This window comes from Dromiciops gliroides, chromosome 1, assembly GCF_019393635.1.
Source record: "Dromiciops gliroides isolate mDroGli1 chromosome 1, mDroGli1.pri, whole genome shotgun sequence".
Classification (NCBI taxonomy): domain Eukaryota; kingdom Metazoa; phylum Chordata; class Mammalia; order Microbiotheria; family Microbiotheriidae; genus Dromiciops; species Dromiciops gliroides.
Genome location: NC_057861.1, coordinates 731,296,232 through 731,315,908, shown reverse-complemented (window position 1 = coordinate 731,315,908; position 19,677 = coordinate 731,296,232). Strand labels below are relative to the sequence as shown.

Here is a 19,677-nt window from a genome sequence, read left to right as displayed (position 1 = left end):
AATATAAGTGGGTATAAGGAGGAGAACCCTGCTCAGTAGTTAGAGCTATCCAAAAGTTGAATGGGCCGCCTTTGCTGGTAAGGGATTCACCTTCCTTGGAGCTTTTCTAAGCAGAATCTGGAGGACCCCTTATCATTTATATTGTAGCAGAGATACTTTGGGGAGCTACAGATCGCACTATTGACCCACTGAGATCCCATCCAACTCTGAAATCCTGTGATTCTATGAACTCCCTCATGTTTCCAAAATGTCTCCACATGAATAACTCATTCAAACAAGCATTTATTAACTACGTGCTATTAACAAATCCCCACGCTAGATAATGGGACAAAAATAAGAGCTTACAGTCTATCTGAGGAAAATAATAATTCAGTGATAAATAAACCCACATCTATTCATACAATCCAGAAGTTTCCCAGAGATTAAACCGAAATTACTTATAATGTAAATAAATGTTGTTGATGATGTGGTTTAATACATTTGTGCTGTAAGGGGAAAAAAACCCCAAATTTGAGGGCCAGAGATATCTTAGGTGATCATTATTTATCATCTCATTAAAAAAAATTCCTCTAAATAGCTAACCATAAAAACTTGAAATAAGAATATAATTACTCAAAGAATACTCTTCTCTGTGTAAAATGTTATATGAATTAGGTATTAATATAATAAGCTTCTCTATGGAGTCTTATTATTAGCAGAAAAATAAAAAACCTGGACTAACAGTTCTAATTATATTTTATCTTCTACTTATATGATCTTATAATTTCATTAATACTTTATTTCTTTTCTAAGTGTAGAAGATTGATTATCTGTAAGAGATTCATAATCAATTATAGAGCACACTGGGACCAATTACTAACTTTACTGAGATATCTAGAAATACGTTAGATTTTTTAGTCACTCACCATGAAACAAAATAATGTATATTAAAATTGGGTTTTTTTAGAGTATCATAAAGAATGGTTTTATTCATACACACCTACATGCATGTGTGTGTGTGTGTGTGTGTGTGTGTGTGTGTGTGTGTGCGCGCATTTCTGGTTTGCTCCTGAGAGTGTCAGTAAGTAGCTTAAAAATTGGCTAAATGTGTTTCATTGCAAAGGTGGTAGAAATCAGTCATATAAATCATGTACAAAGTAAGGAAAGAATAAGTAGTATTAAGCTTACCTATTACTGAGTACTATGGGTGGATAAAATGTGATAGTGGTTAGAGTGCTCATTCATGGAGAAAACAAACCACTCTAAGCCTTTTAAGAAAGGAGAAATCAGGAAAGAAAACAAAAGAAAAAGGCAGGAATTCCCAATACTGGCAAAAGTCAAACTAAAGTCTATGTGATGAGAAACTCTTGGCAAGATGGTTTGATGCTTTATAGCTTATGCAAAGTAGTCATGTTAACAACCAGGGGTTATTCATTGCTGGTGATAGAAACTGAATGACTTTAGTTATAAATGTATGTGAACAAAACAATTATTATTCAAAGAAGGTGCAAAACCAAACTGACTACCACCATTATGAAATAGTTACATGAACTTCTAATCTTTATAAGTCTGGATGAAAGCAGAATTTGTTTCCTAATATGGCTGTGTTCAAATAGGAATGTACTCAAGTCATTGCCAAAATAAAGCTCACATTCCATAAAATGTTGGGATTTATGTTTGAAAATAAATCCCTGCAAGAGGTTTATTACTCCAGAATGCAAATAGCTACTTGTAGATAAGAGGAAATATGCAAGGTATGTGTCAAACTAATGAACTCTTTGGGTTCTGCTGAAATAAGTGTATATAAGCTAGAAACAGAATATTATAAAACTCTAAGTAGAGAATAATTAAAAATATGTGAGGCACTTAGAATGAATTAATCCCATATGTATTTGTTAAGGCTTAAGGCATTTGCATAACCCTGATACTAAAAATATGATATGTTAGGTTTCATTTCCCTCCATCCTCCAATAGTTTCCCAAGTGTATTACCCAAATCTAAAAGCCTTGTCATTCTCTGTTTCAAAAACTCATGTAAATGATCTCTCTGAGATTCTTTCTAACTCAAGCTATTTTTCTTTTCTATAGTTTTCTTAATAATACTGCTATCTCTAAACATTATCTGATTACTAGAAAGCCACAATCAAAACAAAATGAGACTATATATACCAATTGCTCTTGCTCACTATGAATTCATAAGATATTACTTTAATATGGTAAAAGGGAAATATCAGAGAGGGGTTCATGAGATAATATTTCTAAGTTCCTTTGAAAACCTTAGGGACAGCTAGGTGGAACAGTGGATAAATCACTGGCCCTGGATTCAGGAGGACCTGAGTTCAAATCCGACCTCAGACACTTGACACTTACTAGCTGTGCGATCCTGGGTAAGTCACTTAACCTTCATTTTCCCCCAAAAAAAACCCAAACCAGCCAACCAAAAAAAAAAAACCACCCTTAAAGCTTCATCTTCATCATCATCATCATCAATCATCATCAATCATCATCATCATCATCAATCATCATCATCATCATCATCATCATCATCATCATCATCACTAACAAATGGTATTGCTCTTGTTGCTGCTCTTATGTATTTGAATCAACGAGGAGGCAAGCATACCTCAAACCTGTTAGAGGGCTTCTGAGACCCATTTCAAGGTGGCAGAAGGAGTGGAGTACGGAAACCATTTGGGGGTGCCTTGTGATACAACAGAAAGTACACTTGGATCTGAAGTTAGAAGACCTAATTTCTAATCTTGGCTCTGCCCCCTTACCAGCTTTGTAATGACAGTTCAGTCATTCTACTTTTCTAGGTCTCAGCTTCTTCATCTCTAAAATGAGAGGGTTGCTTTAGATGATATCTAAGGTGGTTTCAAGATTTAAATTTGTGATTCTACAATCCTTAGAAATTATGTGTCAACCTTTCCAAATTGGTCCTTGCACCAACATTGGTATAAATTAAATTGTCTAAAATAACTATTCTTTCACACATCTGTTGCTTTTCCCATCAAAGATATAATGTCATATCTAAGAAAAGAAATTTTGGGAAAAATAGATTGAGAACTGATGTCTAGTGATTTTTGAAAAATACTGATATAGCAGCCAGAAGACTTTCTTCTCATGCCTGCTGTCAGTAGCTAGGTGTGTGACATTATCATGGCCCCTTTGGACCTCAATCTTATAAATGGAGAGAATTTGAACTAGACAATGTTCAGCATTTGTATTTGCAAACAAGCAGGAGTGAATTAGATGAGATCCAATATCCCTTCAAGTTCTGACTTCATTTTATTTCTTTTTTTAATAAACATTTTTATTTATTGTTTTGAGCTCCAATTTTTAACCCTCTTTCTGTCCCTCCCCACTCCTTCCCTCAGGAGGCAAACAGTAATATATGGGTTATATATGTATGATTATGTAAAACATTACCAAATTTGTCATTTTGTACAAGAAAACTTGATTAAAAGAAAAAAATGAAAGAAAGTGAAAAAATAGCATGCTTCCATCTGTTTCATCAACATCAGTTCTTTCTTTAGAGATGGATAGTATGTTTCATCAGTAATCCTTTGAGATTGTCTTGGATCATTGTATTGCTGTGAATAGTCAAGTCATTCACAGTTCTTCATCAAACAATATTGCTATCTTTGTGTACAATGTTCTCTTGGTTCTGCTTACTTCACATTACATTATTTCATACATGTCTTTCCAGACCTTTCTGAAGTTAACCTGCTTGTCATTTCTTATTGCCCAATAATATTCCATCACCATCATATACCACACTGACTTTACTTTCAACTCCAAAAATTCCACGATTCCATGAACTTCCCTTCTATGCACACTTTCCAGACTATAAATAGTTTCATTGTACATATTCATTTATTTATTGTCTATGCCATTAGATTGTAAGCTCATTGAGGTCAGGAATTCTTTTGCCTTTTTATGTATTCCCCTAGCTAAGCACAGTGCCTGACTTAATAAATATTAATTTACAAACTGGCTAGAGTTTATTCCCTATTCAAATCAGTGCCCATTGGTTTTGGCATTAATACAAAAGTGTTTTTCCTTGGATCTTAAAATGCCTTAAAAATCTGAGGTTATACTTATTGTTATGCTATTTATTGTTTAGTAAGTCTACTTATGGTGAACCACATTCCCAAATCAACTAGGTGTCACTCCAGCAAGCACTTTTTTTTTTTTTTGCAGGGCAATGAGGGTTAAGTGATTTGCCCAGGGTCACACAGCTAGTAAGTGTCAAGTGTCTGAGGCTGGATTTGAACTCAGGTCCTCCTGAATCCAGGACCCATCCTTTATCCACTGTTCCACCTAGCTGCCCCAGCAAGCACATTTTTAAACAACAGATCTGCAGAATCTTTGGCCTACAAGGACTAATTGTCTTGTCATTTTTGTGAATATACCTAAGTGTGGTCCATCATCCCAACCAAAGTCAAAAGCTCCTATCTTTCTTTTTTTATAGTCCTGTACAAAAAATATTTTACATATAGCAAAAACTATTTGACATGCTTGCTCCTGATATCCTATACACTTTTTAATATTTTTTTTTTGGTGAGACAATTGGGGTTAAGTAACTTGTCTAGGGTCACTCAGCTATTGTCAAGTGTCTGAGGCCGGATTTAAACTCAGGTCCTCCTGACTCCAGGGCCGGTGCTCTATCCACTATACCACCTAGCTGCCCCTATCCTATACACTTTTAAACCAGAGAGATATGGATCAAAGTTTTGAGAATCAGTGAAGCAAAAACCAAAGTGTAATAATACTAACCTATATTTTCCTTTTAAATATATTCAAGATATCAATATGATCAGAGGTCACTGGTGGTATATAAGTAAGCACGTATTTTATGCCACATTATGTAAAGCCATTATTCTTAGAGTAATCATAAGAAAATTACTATTTAGTATTCCTTTAGCCATAGAAACTTCTGAAGACTAGAAAGTTTCCTTAAAGGGCTCAGTTGCAGGGGTAGGTAAAGGGGCATGGAGAAGAGGCATTTTCAGAGATGAACAATATAAAAGCATAAGGCTTTTTTACAAACTCTAGAAGCATTTGTGAATTGTATATCCATAAGGTGTGTAGCCACAGCAATGAAATCATGAATTTCTGAAATGTGGAAGTAATATTTAGATTCCCTCAAGGCAAAATGATAAAGTTGTTATTAGGTATATTCTGTAACTAACAAGGATACATTTGATTACTTTCATACCAAGAACAAAATGTGAATTGTATAATATTTAATAACAGCATCCATTGAAATCAATGTAGTATTTCAGCTATCTTGAAAGCAAAAAACTGAGAGATTATAGGGCTTGAGAAATATCAAAACCTAGAATACCAAGCATGAGAAACAGAAACATATGCTTATTCTAGTCACCATATAACAATGCACACTTACATAGAGGGTGAAATGAAAGAACATTGTAAGCTTGAATGTTGTGCTTGACATGAGCTGCAGCAGTTTCATGTAATTGACATAAATATATAACATTCTACTCTAATGATACAGTATATTTCAGTCAATCAATAGAATTATCTGTACATATGTCAAGTCAACAGCTGTTAGTATTGACAGATATGATTTGAGTTGAACAAGTGGCAACTCTTAAAAAAATATCATTTTGATGTTCAATGCATACCCCAGACTGATTCTTATATGTAATAAGATCAATCAATAACTTTGAAATAATTATTTTGGGACTCTAGGGAATTTTAGTGCTGGGTATTTGGTAGTTGTTTTCTTTAAAAATAATTGCTGCTATACTCGCAGAAGCAGGAGAAATAATCTATACTGTTTTCTACCTTGTATTTTGCAAACAATGCTGGAATGGAGACTACTCTTGCATTTCCCTGCTTTTTAACCTGATTTGAAATTTAAATATCACTGGAAATGGACCACTTCAGGCACCTGGTATTCATTTGCTTCTAGTGCAAAGTTAAAATGAGGAAGCCCATGCTACACACCCATCATGGTTCCCTTCCTCATTTTCATATAGGATTCCAAGCAAATGCTTCAAATAGGTCCAATAGGCTTAAGTTGTGTTTACATTTTCCAGGAGGATTTTACAAATGCAAATGGTTCCCCTGTGTTCTTTTTTACATTTCTCACAAAATTTAAATTCAGCCCATGTTATAAAGAAAGGCTATTTTAAAGTAAATCTGATCATTGTCCTCCTAGATTTAATCTCTCAGCAGCTCTCCATTATTCTAAAACTGTATTTCAGCATAGTTAAAAGTTCAGGGTTTTATTACAATCATCTGTCCTCTGGGCTCTTGATGGTGAAGGCACCCTAAAGAGATTGCATGTTGTGTCCATGATATTTACAATCTCTAATTGGTCTGGGAATTTCTGAGATAAAAATGTCCTTCCCTTGGAAGGGAATAGGAAGCTGGGAGAAGAGAATTAATAAATGATTAGGAAACTACTGATAATTTTGCTATTTCACTTGTGAGGACAGACAGGGTGCTTAGGCAAACAGCACAATTATTTCCAGAGACTTTCCTTGTGGCTGAGTGGCTGTGGATTGCAATTACTTTACTATTCCAGTAAAACCTTAGGGGATGGAAGATCAGTATCAGAAAAAACATGGCCATTTATTCAATAAATAAGAAAAAAAAGGAATGTTAGCAAGAATGCAGGTGACCCAAAGATATACTGAAAGAAGAATTACTACTTAGAGAGCATGATTTCCAGAGCTTTGTTAGCTAAAACAGTTTGCTGCCAATAAACCCTTTAAAAGGAGATCATGGTATTAAAATAAGAATGCTTTTCTATGTATCTAGGATTCTTTCATGTGTATTTTCCCCAAGCTAGAAATTAAAATATTAGTAATGAGTCAAGGTCTTGATGACAGTAATTCTGTCAATCACCAAAAGAACAAAACTAAAGGCAAGCATCCTCTCTCGCTCATGATGATGGGCTGTAGAAATGTTCTGTCATATTGGATCACTGCTCCTCAAACTAGGATACAGGATGAATGATCACTCAGACAACACAGCTCCTGGCTCTTTGCAATTATCTCCCCAACACTGTCATCATATACCAAATTAAACACCCAAAATTAAAACAAAATGGAACAAAATACACTTGGCAAATTAAATAACCCAATATTCCATTCAAGGTTTCCTATATGCTCAACTGTGGAAGCCATAGAAAGTAATCAAGTAGTATAAAATATGGTATTTGCCTACTGGAAGATTACAATCTAACTGAAGAAAGAATATTGGTGTATGGATACAAACTGACAGAGAATCAACATATAAGACAGTATAACAAGTATTAAATTGTATGGATCATAAAGCCATAGCTTGAGAGCAGAACCTCAAGGTCCTTCTAGACTTACACTCTCCTTTTACAGATGAGGAAACAGAGGCTTTGTGAAGCTAAAAGACTTGTTCTTTATTATACAATCAGTACATAATTGGGTAGAATATGACCCCAAGTAAACTGACTACAAAACCAGGGTTCTTTTCATGGAACTATAAGAGATCAGGGGACCATCTCTAGTCACCTTGTTCATGTATTGCCACTGGATTCTAATGATTCTGGAGGAGAGAAGCTGATGACTTTGCACAGCTCATTCTCACTTAAATCTAATTTAGTTGCAAGTCAAGACATCACCCTCACATAGATAATAAATGAAAGAGCCACGATTTGAACACAAGTCCAGTGATTTGTGAGCCATAATTCTTTCTACTCTACTCTACTGCCAGAAACATTCAACATTTCTTTAAAATACAAATTATTAAATAAATCTTCTGCATACTATACAATCATGTACCATCTAATGATGATACCTCAGCATCTTGGCTTTCAGACAGCAATCTAGACAAGACTCACCTTTAAATCTCCATCAAAACAGTTCTTCAAGTGAATTTAGTATAGGATCAATTTCTATAGGATAATTGGATATCATTGCCTTTCACACCCATGGTTAACGACAATAGCTGTTGCATTTATTTCCTCAAATACCAAGATTTCTCCATTCCATGGAATCTTGGGACAGTTGTCCAGCTTCTGATCAGGAATAAGCAAAACCGATCACATTTTCGGTTGTGTATATGATGCTGAAATCACCACAGCATCTATAGAATGGTCAGGTTAGCCCAATAATTGGTAAAACCTCAACTGCTGGTTTCAGCACAGAACCTCATCCACAACAGCAAGAACAAAAGATAACCTAAAAATGGCTAATTCATTCTCCATGCTCAGGGCAATCAGGGCAATGTCATAATGTTAGATCTTTTGTTTCATAAGATAAATTAGTTACCTTAGGATCAGCAGTGAGCAGTTTAAATGCTTGATAAACTTGGGTCTCCTTTACTCCACCTCCAAGATCAAGGAAGTTGGCTGGCTTCCCACCATTAAGAGAGATGATGTCACAGGTTGCCATGGCAAGTCCAGCACCATTGACTGTAAAGTGAATTAAAGGGTCATAGTGTTTTACACATAGCAAAAATACTTGAAAAATTGGGGAAAAAACCCAATACACATAAAATTTGAGGAGAGGAGACAAAAATCACAGTTAATGACAACAGCAACAAAAACATGGCCTTCACACCTCTCTTTTTTAGTAGTTGAAATAATCACTCACAATTAGATGAATACTCCTCAAATGAAGCTAAGGAAAAATTGTCTTTGATGGAATTATAATCATAAGGACCAAGTGTGCTCCAAAGAAGAGATGCAAAAATATATATGCCATTCCATTTTTGACAAAGGTGGAGGCTGGAGGGTATGGAATTGGTCATGCTACATAAGATTTCATACCATAGGATTTTAGATTTAGGGCAACAAGAGCCCTTTGAAATCATTTTGTATCTCATTTTACAAGTACAGAAACTCAGTCCCATTAGGGTCAAGTGCCATTCCCAACAACCTACTACTAGTAAGTGTTTGGGGCAGAATTTAAATCCAGAACTTTTTAAGTACTTGCTGGTATTCACTATAAAATTCTGCATGTCGAGTCAGGAGCCAAAATGGCAGACTCAGACAACACAGCTCCTGGCTCTTTGCAATTATCTCCCCAACACTGTCATCATATACCAAATTAAACACCCAAAATTAAAACAAAATGAAACAAAATACACTTGGCAAATTAAATAACCCAATATTCCATTCAAGGTTTCCTATATGCTCAACTGTGGAAGCCATAGAAATGCACAGAGATCCTAATACAATTACCCTAAAAAAAGCAATAAAAGAATGCCTGGAGCAGAAAAACCCACAAAAATATGGGCTGAGATTATTTTCCAGTCATAGACAGATTAAAGGGGGCTGTGCTGAGCTAATGCTAAAGTTCTACCCTGTGATCACCCTGACAGAGACCCCAGGCATGCCACACCAGAAGAACTTAATCCCTGAGCCTCAGAATCAGCTGTAGCACCAGTATCGTCTGGAACTGAGCTTACGGTCAGGTGAGAGGGCTGAACGGCTGGCCAGGTAAGAAAGTGCAGGGGTGCCAGCAGGACCTAGGGCAGAATACGGTTGTTCCTTCACAGCAGGGAACCAGGAAGAAATCCTGAGCAGCAGGAGGCCCTGGTGGGGGAGAGGCACAGGCTTGTCGAAGCTAATAACTACACCACTTTTTGGTTGGTTGTTTAGTAAGTAGGCTTGGGGTTATCTTTGGACCAAAGAACAGGCCAGGTGAGAGAAAAATCTGCCCTCCCTCAAACCAAAACACCTGGGACCCTCTGAAGCTGGGGACAGTAGTATAGCCTAGAAGCAGGACCCCCCAGTGGGGAGTTAAAAGTCAAGTAAAAGATGGCAAGATAGCAAGCAAAGAAAGTTTAGAACTACAGAAAGTTTCTTCAGTGACAAGGAAGATCAAGGTGCACCCTCAGAAGAAGATAACAACCTCAGGACCCCTACATCCAAAGCTTCCAAGAAAAATATGAACTGGTCTCAGGCCATGGAAGCTCTCAAAAGGGACTTTGAAGAGAAAGTAGGAGAGATAAAAGGAAGATTTAGAGAGAGGGAGGAAAGAATGGAAAGAGAAATGAGAGCAAAACAGGAAAGTCATGAGAAAAAGGTGAATAGCTTGAAAAGTCAAATGGAAAAGGAGATACAAAAACTGTCTAAAGAAAATAATTGCCTAAGAATTAGAATTAAACAAATGGAAGCTAGTGACCTTATGAGAAATCAAGACGCAGTAAAGCAAACCCAATTGAATGGAAAAAAATAGAAGGCAATGTGAAATATCTCCTTGGAAAAATAGCTGACTTGGAAAATAAATCCAGGAGAGATCATTTGAAAATCATTGGACTACCTGAAAACCAGGACCAAAATAAGAGCCTAGACATCATCTTCCAAGAAATTGTAAGGGAAAATTGCCCTGATATTCTAGAAGCAGTAGCTAAAATAGAAATTGAAAGAATCCACCAATCACCTCTTGAAAGAGATCCCAAAAGGAAAACCTCCAGGAATATTATAGCCAAATTCCAGAGCTCCCAGCTTAAGGAGAAAATATTGCAAGCAGTAAGAAAAAAGGAATTGAAATACTGTGGAGTTCCAATAAGGATAAAACAAGATCTAGCAGCATCTACATTAAAGCACTGGAGAACATAGAATGTGATATTGCAGAGGGCAAAGGAACTGGGAATACAGTCAAGAATCATATACCCAGCAAAACTCTGTATAAATCTTTTAGAGGAAAAAATGGGATTTCAATGAAAAAGAGGACTTTCAGGCATTTGTGATGAAAAGACCTGAACTGAATAGAAAATTTGACTTTCGAATACAGACCCTGGAGAATCATAAAAAGGTAAAAATGAGGGCAGCTAGGTGGCGCAGTGGATAAAGCATCAGCCCTGGAGTCAGGAGTACCTGAGTTCAAATCCGGCCTCAGACACTTAACACTTACTAGCTGTGTGACCCTGGGCAAGTCACTTAACCCCAATTGCCTCACTAAAAAAAAAATAAAAAGGTAAACAGGAAAAAGAAACCATGAGGGACATTAAGAGCTTAAACTGTTTACATTCTTACATGAGAAGATAAAACTTCCAACTCATAAGAACTTTCTCAGTAAGGAATACACAGAGGACAAAGGTCTGAAATGAATATGAAGGGATGATATCTATAAAACATTTATTTTTTTTTTGTTTTGTTTAGCCTTGTTCTTTGTGGGGCAAACAGGGTGGGGTGTCTTATGTCTGGGACAGGATTTGGACTCAGGGCCTCCTGTGTCCAGGGCTGGTGCTTTGTCCACTGTGCCATGTAGCTAACCCATGATGACATCTTTAAAATAGGGTTGAGGGGTAGAAAGAATAGACTGGGGGAGGGGGAAGGGGAGAGATAGAATGGGGAGAGGTTGCTCACATGAAGGAAAAAAGAAAAAATCTTATGATGGGGAAGGGAAGAGAGGGAAGGAATAGAGTACTGAGTCTACCTTACTATCATCAGAATCGGAAAAGTGGGTGGGGAGGGAGATGGGGGGGTGGGAGAAGAGGGGAAGGAAGGAAGGGAAGTTTGGGGATAGAGCTGTAAAAAGCAAAACACTTTTTTTTCTTTCTTTCTTTCTTTCTTTCTTTCTTTCTTTCTTTCTTTCTTTCTTTCTTTCTTTCTTTCTTTCTTTCTTTCTTTCTTTCTTTCTTTCTTTTTTTTTTTGGTGAGGCAATGGGGGTTAAGTGACTTGCCCAGAGTCACACAGCTAGTAAGTGTTAACTGTCTGAGGCTGGATATGAACTCCTGTCCTCCTGAATCCAGGGCCGGTGCTCTATCCACTGTGTCACCTAGCTGCCCCGCAAAACACTTTCAAGGAAGGTGAAGATGTTCTGCATAACAGCACATGTATCACATATATTGAATTCCTTGATTTCATAGGGAGAGTTGAGGAGGGAGGGAGGAAGAAAAATCTAAGAAAACAGAATTAGCTCAAAGACATTAACCCCATCAGAGTGGGCTCAAGGAGGGAATAACATACACACCCAATAGGTAGGAGTCATCTATTTATCCCTACAGAAAAGTAGAAGGGGAAGAGGATAAGGAGAGAAGAGTGAATGAAGGGAGGGTAGAGTCAGGAAGAGGGCAGTCAGTAGCAAAACACTTTTGAGGAGGAATAGGGCAAAATAAGATAGAAAATAGAGTAAATATCATTGGAAGGGAATAGGATGGAGGGAAATAGTTATGACGACAGACTACAATGGCAAAATGTATGGTACCTACTCTGCTGGGCTAGTGTAAAGAAAATTCTTTATAAAGTTTATGATACTATATAAAAGTTATGATGAACAGGATGCTATCAGAAAAACCTGGAAAGACCCACATGAACTAAGGCAGAGAGAAATGTACTGTACACAATATAACAGCAATAGTGTAAGATGATCTGCTTGGAAGCACATGGTTATTTTCAGCAAGGCAATGATCCAATATAACTCAGAAGGACTTATGAAAATTGCAATACATTTACAGAGAAAGAACTGATGGTATCTGAAAACAGACTGAAACACATGGTTTTTTTTGGACAACTCCTTAATCTGAAGTACTGGGTTTTTTGTTTGTTTGGTTGGTTTGCTTTTTTTTGGTGAGACAACTGGGGTTAAGTGATTTGTCCAGGGTCACACAGCTAGTAAGTGTCAAGTGTCTGAGGTCAAATTTGAACTCAGGTCCTCCTGACTCCAGGGCTGGTGTTCTATCCACTGCTCCACCTAGCTACCCCTGAAGTCTTGTTTTTATCTATTTTCTCTCAACCTAGCTAATGTAGAAATGTTTTCCATGACTACTCATGTATAACTTACATTGAATTGCTTGAGTTCTTGGGGTGGGGGGTGGGAAGGGAGGGAGGAAGAGTTGGAACACAAAGTTTAAAAAAATTGTTGTCAAAACTTGCTTTTACATGTAATTTGGAAAATAAAATTCTAAACAAAAGAAAAAACTTCTGCATCTCACTTGGTTGATATGTGGTTGGTTATTGAACTGTTTTTCCCCTTCACTTTTTAAATATACGGTTTTCTTTGTTACAAGAGATGGTTTACTGGAAGACTGATGGGGAATCTATTAAAATGATGATGATGCAAAACCAAAAGAAAATCATGAAAACTAATTTAAAAAAAATAACAGAAGAGGGGCAGCTAGATGGCGCAATGGATAGAGCACTGGCCCTGGATTCAGGAGTACCTGAGTTCAAATCCGGCCTCAGACACTTAACACTTACTAGCTGTGTGACCCTGAGCAAGTCACTTAACCCCAATTGCGTCACTTAAAAATATAACAGAAGAACCAAACTAAAGAGCTATAAATTTCTAGATTTTTACTTGTTTGGGAAACATAATAAAAACTTATATTTTTGTAGCCCCTTAAAGCTTTCAGAGCACTTTTTTCAACAACCTTGTCGATCTCCCCATTTTACAGAAGATGAAACTGAGGTTGAGATGAGTTAAAAATTACTTCTCCAAGGTCACATAACTATGGAGTGGCTGAGGTTATATTCAAACACAGGTTTTACTTGACTTCCAAGTTTATCACTATTCTGCCACACTGACTCTCAGGGAAGTTTTATCCATGAATTCCCCTTCTCTTGACCTTGCAGGCTCAGTCCTATGTGATTATGTTTTTCTTATAGTTGAAATTAAAAATGCTCTTTCACACAAGAGAGCCTCTCAAAGTATCCTTCTTCTTGACCCTTCATGCCTCACAGAAGCCTCTGAACTGAGACTAATTTAATTAACTCTTGCATAGCTAAACATGTGAGTTTTTCCAAGTATCTTACATAAGAGTAAGAACTATGTTAACTTCAGCACTTTGAGGCTTCAAATTCACTCAACTTAAGGAAATCGCTGCAGCCTCTCTAAGCGACCTTTCTTGAATTTATTTTAAATATGTCCATATTTCTTTGATTCTTCTAAATGCTAAAAGATCATGAGTACATTGGTTTAGCATCCTGACAAAGATACAAGGAATCTGCTACATCAAAGCTATTGTCCCTTGCAAAGGGTAAGGCCTTCTGTATCACATGTAAGTCTATGTCATTTTCTATTGTGGGGAGCAGTGAGCTATGAGAATGAGGTCTCAGAGGTTCTGGATATAATGATATTTTTGGTTTAATGAGCTACAAATCTTTTAAATGTTAATTCCATTAAGATTAAGACCTCAGAACTAATGCAATGAATGGGTGCTACCAGAATCTACAGCCTTTTGCAACTAAGTAGCTACAGTATAAATTCAGCAATATAAGCAATGAATAGTTACAAAAATGAATCTGTCTCCACATAGCCGTTCTTATCTTAGCTGAATAAGCCATTTTCAGAAATTCAGATCAAAATGATGAAATCAAATTTTTTCTGTTAATAAAATGGAATAGCAGATTAAACATGTTATTATTCTGTTATCACTGAAACTAAAGAAGTTTTGGGTAATGTTTAAACTGTATGCCCCTCCCTCTTAATTCCATTGAGAAAATAATTCCATTGTAAACCTATGTCCCAGAGCAGCTGTGTCTTAACAACTCTGGCTTGTGAGAGAAAACATGTTGAATTTTTGGACATTAAAATAAGATTATAATGAGTGGAACTTTAAGCCAGTAAATTATTTTCAATTATACTGAATGTTTCAGAGAAAACTCTAGATTACATCTCAGGATTTTTGTTGAGAGCATGTGGTGGGGGCAGCTAGGTGGCACAGTGGATAAAGCACTGGCCCTGGATTCAGGAGGACCTGAGTTCAAATCTGACCTCAGACACTCGATATTTATTAGATTTGTGATCCTGGACAAGTCACTTAACCGTCATTGGCCTGCAAAAAAAAACCAAAAACCCCCAAACAAACAAAACAAAAACAAAACAAAACAAAACAAAAAAAGAGCATGTGGTAGTGGCTACAGAGAGTCAATCAACTCATTTCAAATCCTGGCTTGGATACTTCCTAGTTCTGTGATCCCTGAGCAAGGCACTTCTCTCAGCCTCAGTTTCCTCCCATGTAAAATATAGATAATAATATCCAGACACTTTCCTCAAAGGATTGTTGTGAGGATCAAATGAGATAAAATACATGAAGTGCTTTGAAAACTGTTTAAATAGTTATTACTGCTTTTTGTTGTTTCATTCATCACATCCAGTTAATTGATCCTGGGGCTGGGCACTATTGTATATTTTTCTGTTTAATGTTCTGTCATCTTTTGCATAGGTAAATAAAATGACAGGTTTTTTTATAATTGGGTAAAAATAATGGCATGTAAATTCATCTTAGACAGCTAGGTGATACAGTAAATAGAGTACTGGATCTGGATTGAGAAAGACTCATCTTCCTGAGTTCAAATCTGGCCTTAGACACTTACCAGCTGTGTGACCCTGGACGAGTCACTTAACCCTGCTTGCCTCTAGTATATTTTTCCAGGAAAACCCCAAATGGGGTCACAAAGAATTAGACATGAATGAAAATTATTGAACAACAAAATTCATTTTAGGTAGTTTAATTAAAAATACCACTGAGTCAACTCTATATTGGATGGGACATCAGGGATGTTATGGTAACCATTATGTTCTCACATGGTTTTAATTTTAATTGTTTTTTTGTTTGTTTGTTTGTTTTGTTTTGTTTTGTTTTTAGTGAGGCAATTGGGGTTAAGTGACTTGCCCAGGGTCCTAGTAAGTGTTAAGTGTCTGAGGCCAGATTTGAACTCAGGTACTCCTGACTCCAAGGCCCATGCTCTATCCACTGTGCCACCTAGCTGCCCCTAGTTGTTTTTTATTTTTCCACTAGGTCTCTATGAATGTTTAATATGGTAACACCTAGTAAAATGTTGTTTTAAAATGTTTATGGATTGATGTTATATTCTGGTGATTATGTGCTCTCACCTGTATCATTACTATCATTATTTATAAAACTTCATCTGTTTGCTAAGTTTTGAGATGCATTTCACACAATAAAGACAACCAAAGCAACTGCAAACCATCTCGCCATATCATATGCTTGGTTGTGATCCTTGCATTCTTACCAAAGCAGGCAATGTTTCCATCCAGGCCAATGTACTTCAGGTCATATTTGGCAGCTTCATTTTCAATGGGTTCATTTTCTGATTTGTCATCCATGGCAAATATATCTTTTTGTCTAAATTCTGCATTGTCATCAAAGTTTATCTTGGCATCAAAACATATAACTGCAAGAAAATAAAAAGGAGAAAGTGAATAACGAATATTTATTAAGGAGGTTTAAATTAGGTGTTTTTAGTGAACAGGTATAGCTAGATCTCTAACTCTAGATCCTGAAACAGGAAGGAAAGGAGAATAGTCTTCCTCCATTTTGCTCTAGAGAGGTATAAGTAATGTGCAGATAAAGACAAGTTTAGCTCTCATGGCCTTTTAGATTTGGCTATTTTGAAAAACTATCTATTTGTAGGGGCTATGTGTATTTAGGTAAAAATACGTGTTAATAATTCATATTTTTGAAAATAAAACATCATAAGTCAATGAGAAAGTAATGAGTATCTTCAATAGTTACTAAAAGAGATAGCTTTCAAGGGTTGCCACTTTATTCTGATTTCTTTTGAAAGTTAAACTTTGGCCTTACTACATGTAACAGTCACAACCACTTTTATCTTTTCTTTTTGATTTGTTCAATATGTATTAAGTGCCTACAGTTTGTCAGGTACTGTAGTAAGTGCTAGAACTACAAAGAGAAAAAAAACACATTATCCCCTGCCCTCAAAGAGTTTAAAATCTACTGGAGAGATACATTTACATACATAAGTAAACAGAAAATATCTGTAAAGTGATACAAAGTAATTTTAAGAGGGAGCAAGAACTAATAATTGCTGAGGACTACTAGTTGGTGGGGATGAGCAAAGTCATGGAGGGCGATATGGCCTCTGATCTGTGCATTAACAGATGCTACAGATTCCAAGAATTAGAGAGAGGTGTGACACAGGATGCAGTACAGAGAGGAAAGAATTCCAGGCAAGGGCACATAGGCAGGAGATGTAATGCCTGTTTATATGAGGCACAGATTTATTTTTTAATCATTGATCAATGTCATTCAAGCCTTTTTTTAAATGAGAAACTAGAAAAGAATCCTCCTCTCCCGAACCAAATGATTTTTTCCTACAAGACAAGAAAGAATATACAACTTGGACTAAAATATGCTGGTGATTAACACAGTGGAAAAACTATGGCATATAAAGTCCAAGGACCCATGCTCAATTCTTGGCATTGCAACCGACCTTGCTGCATGGTCTTGGCCAAGTCTCTTTACCTTTCTATGCCAGAGATTCTTTTATCTTTAAAATGAAGGAGCGGGGTGGGGGTGGGGGGGCAGATAGGTGGTGCAGTGGATAAAGCACAGGCCCTGGATTCAGGAGGACCTGAGTTCAAATTTGGCCTCAGACACTTGACATTTACTAGCTGTGTGACCCTGGGCAAGTCACTTAACCCTCATTGCCCCACAAAAGAAAGAAACAAACAAATAAACACATAAATAAAATGAAGGAGCTGGATTGGATTAGAATATCTGGCTTCAGGAATCACATCAAGTCAACAAGTTTTTATTCAGTTCCTATTATAAGACAGCCTGGGCTGAGTACTGGGAACACATACACACACATAAGCTGTATATAATAAAAGTATATAATATACATCAACATATAAGTAAGATATGCCTTTATTTCATATATAATATGTAAATAATAAAGGATTTTCTGTGTGTCTCTATATGTAGGCAAAAGAAACAATAAACCCAACCCCTACTCTCAGGGAGTTCAAGGCTTAATGGGGGAAACCAGAGGCTAACAATTTTGTACAAACTAGATAAAGACAGGATAAATTAGAGCTAATTGCATAGGGAAGGCGCTAAGATTAAAGAGTACTGGGAAAAGCTTTTTGCAGAAGGTGGTATTTTAGCAGATACTTGACAAAAACCAGGGAAATCAGGAGGCAGAGACAAGGACAGACAGTATTCTCATCATAGGGAACTGCCAATGAAATGCCCAAGTCAGGAGATGGATTGTCCTGTCTGATAAACAGCAAGAAGGTCAGTGTCACTGGAAGCCAGAGTTCATGGAGGAATGTAAAGTGTAAGGAGACTGGAAAGGTAGGAAGGGGGCAGGGTATGTTCTAGCACTTCATTTCTAAACCTCAGATCTTTAAGATCCCCTATATCTCTAAATCTGTAGTCCTGTGATCACTGACTCTGTTATGTGATTTACACATCACACATATTCAAGGTCACATAAGCCTTTGAAGAATGAATCCATTCAGTTATTTTGTATGAATGGCAAGTGTGTGTATATACGTATATTCATAGGTGTACATATATGTACGTAAATTTCACATAAAAGAAATCACAAATGACTGAATGTAGCAGTGATTGACAAGGGGAAATATTTCCTAGCAGTAAATGATGGTTTAAGTCTGTAAGCACTACCATTAAATGGCCAACTTACTAGCCCACGCAATTTGTGAATATATCTTGAAAGTAAAGTAGTAATCACCTTCTAAAATTTGATAATCTTAATTGTGGACTCTTGCCATCACCAAAGGCATTTTCCAGCTTTCTCCTTGTTACATTAATATTTTCCCAGTACTTAATCACTGGTCTAATAATCAATAGAAGAGAAACTTCGTTCTAGTTATATAATATGTTTTAATGAACTTAATAGTAAATTTAGCCCTCTGTTACTCAGATAGCTGAAATCCACATGTTCAGAGTAAATATGCAAATACTATCAAGTTGACTTCCTGACTGATGAGTTTCCAATCAAAGAATTTTGGTCATAATCAATAAACCAGTAAATCAACAAAGTTCAGACTGGTCTTTGCCCTTCAAGGATATTGTCATTAGCAGCTGCTTAAAATAGCTCGTGATGAATAAGTGAAATGCAAATTTCCATATTGAGACCCAACACCCAGTGCTTGCAGGATCAGATTTTCAAAATGGGCTCTTCTGTGGGAGTTACCAAGTAGGACTGCAAGAACATTATTGAGAGAGACAGACAGACAGAGACAGAGACAGCGAGATGAGAGACAGAGAGACAATCAAGAAATAAACCAACAGACAAAGACATGAAGAGTCTAAAAATGGGAAGATATTGGCTATAGGTTAATGTGAGTCACTAGATAAAATAATTTCTAGTCCTTTCCCACTCAGTTCAAGAAAGCATAACAAAAAAAAAAAGGGTAAAAAGCATAACTCCACAAAAATCCCTGAATCTCAACATAATCAACATCCTTTAGGTTCTTTGTGGAGAGGGGAAAGGGGAAGGGAATCTACTTCAATATAAGTAGGAACTCATGACTATGCATTTGACTGGGCCGACTATCCCTGTATACATGAAACTTTGACTAAATGCTACTTATATACATGGATTATTTGTAATCACAGACTTAGAGCAGTAAAAGGGTTCAGAGAGACCATGTAGTCCAAGCCCCTCATTTTTCATAAAAGGAAACTGAGGCCCAGGGAGGCTAAGTTATTTCCCCAAAGTCACATAGGTAGCAACCATCAGAGGCAGGATTAGAACCCAGGGCTTCTCACACAGTGCCTTCACCCCCATGCTATAGATACTTAATAAATGCTTGTTGACTGACCAATTTTCTCCCTACCTTTCTGAATCAAGATCTCACTTTCTCCCCCTGAAGCCTAAGGGAGTCTCTAAGTAAGCAAGTTGAAGAACTCTGCAAAGAAAGTTGAGTTAATTATTTCAGGTGAATGGGGAAAGCTATCCCTGAGATAGAATTTGTTTTCCTCGTTTAGCAGATCTCT

The 19,677-nt window shown here is 36.7% G+C and overlaps 1 protein-coding gene across 1 annotated transcript in view; it reads right to left on the bottom strand.

Moving 5' to 3' along the window:
- The window catches only part of SUCLG2 (succinate-CoA ligase GDP-forming subunit beta), a 338,383-nt gene that overhangs the window by 135,961 nt on the left and 182,745 nt on the right, over positions 1 to 19,677 (bottom strand). Inside the window, exons 8-9 of the mRNA XM_043976600.1 lie at positions 15,920 to 16,081; positions 8,261 to 8,403 (exon numbers count right to left, since the gene is read on the bottom strand). Of these exons, the coding sequence (XP_043832535.1) occupies positions 8,261 to 8,403; positions 15,920 to 16,081 (305 nt within the window). The remainder of the gene's footprint in view (positions 1 to 8,260; positions 8,404 to 15,919; positions 16,082 to 19,677) is intronic.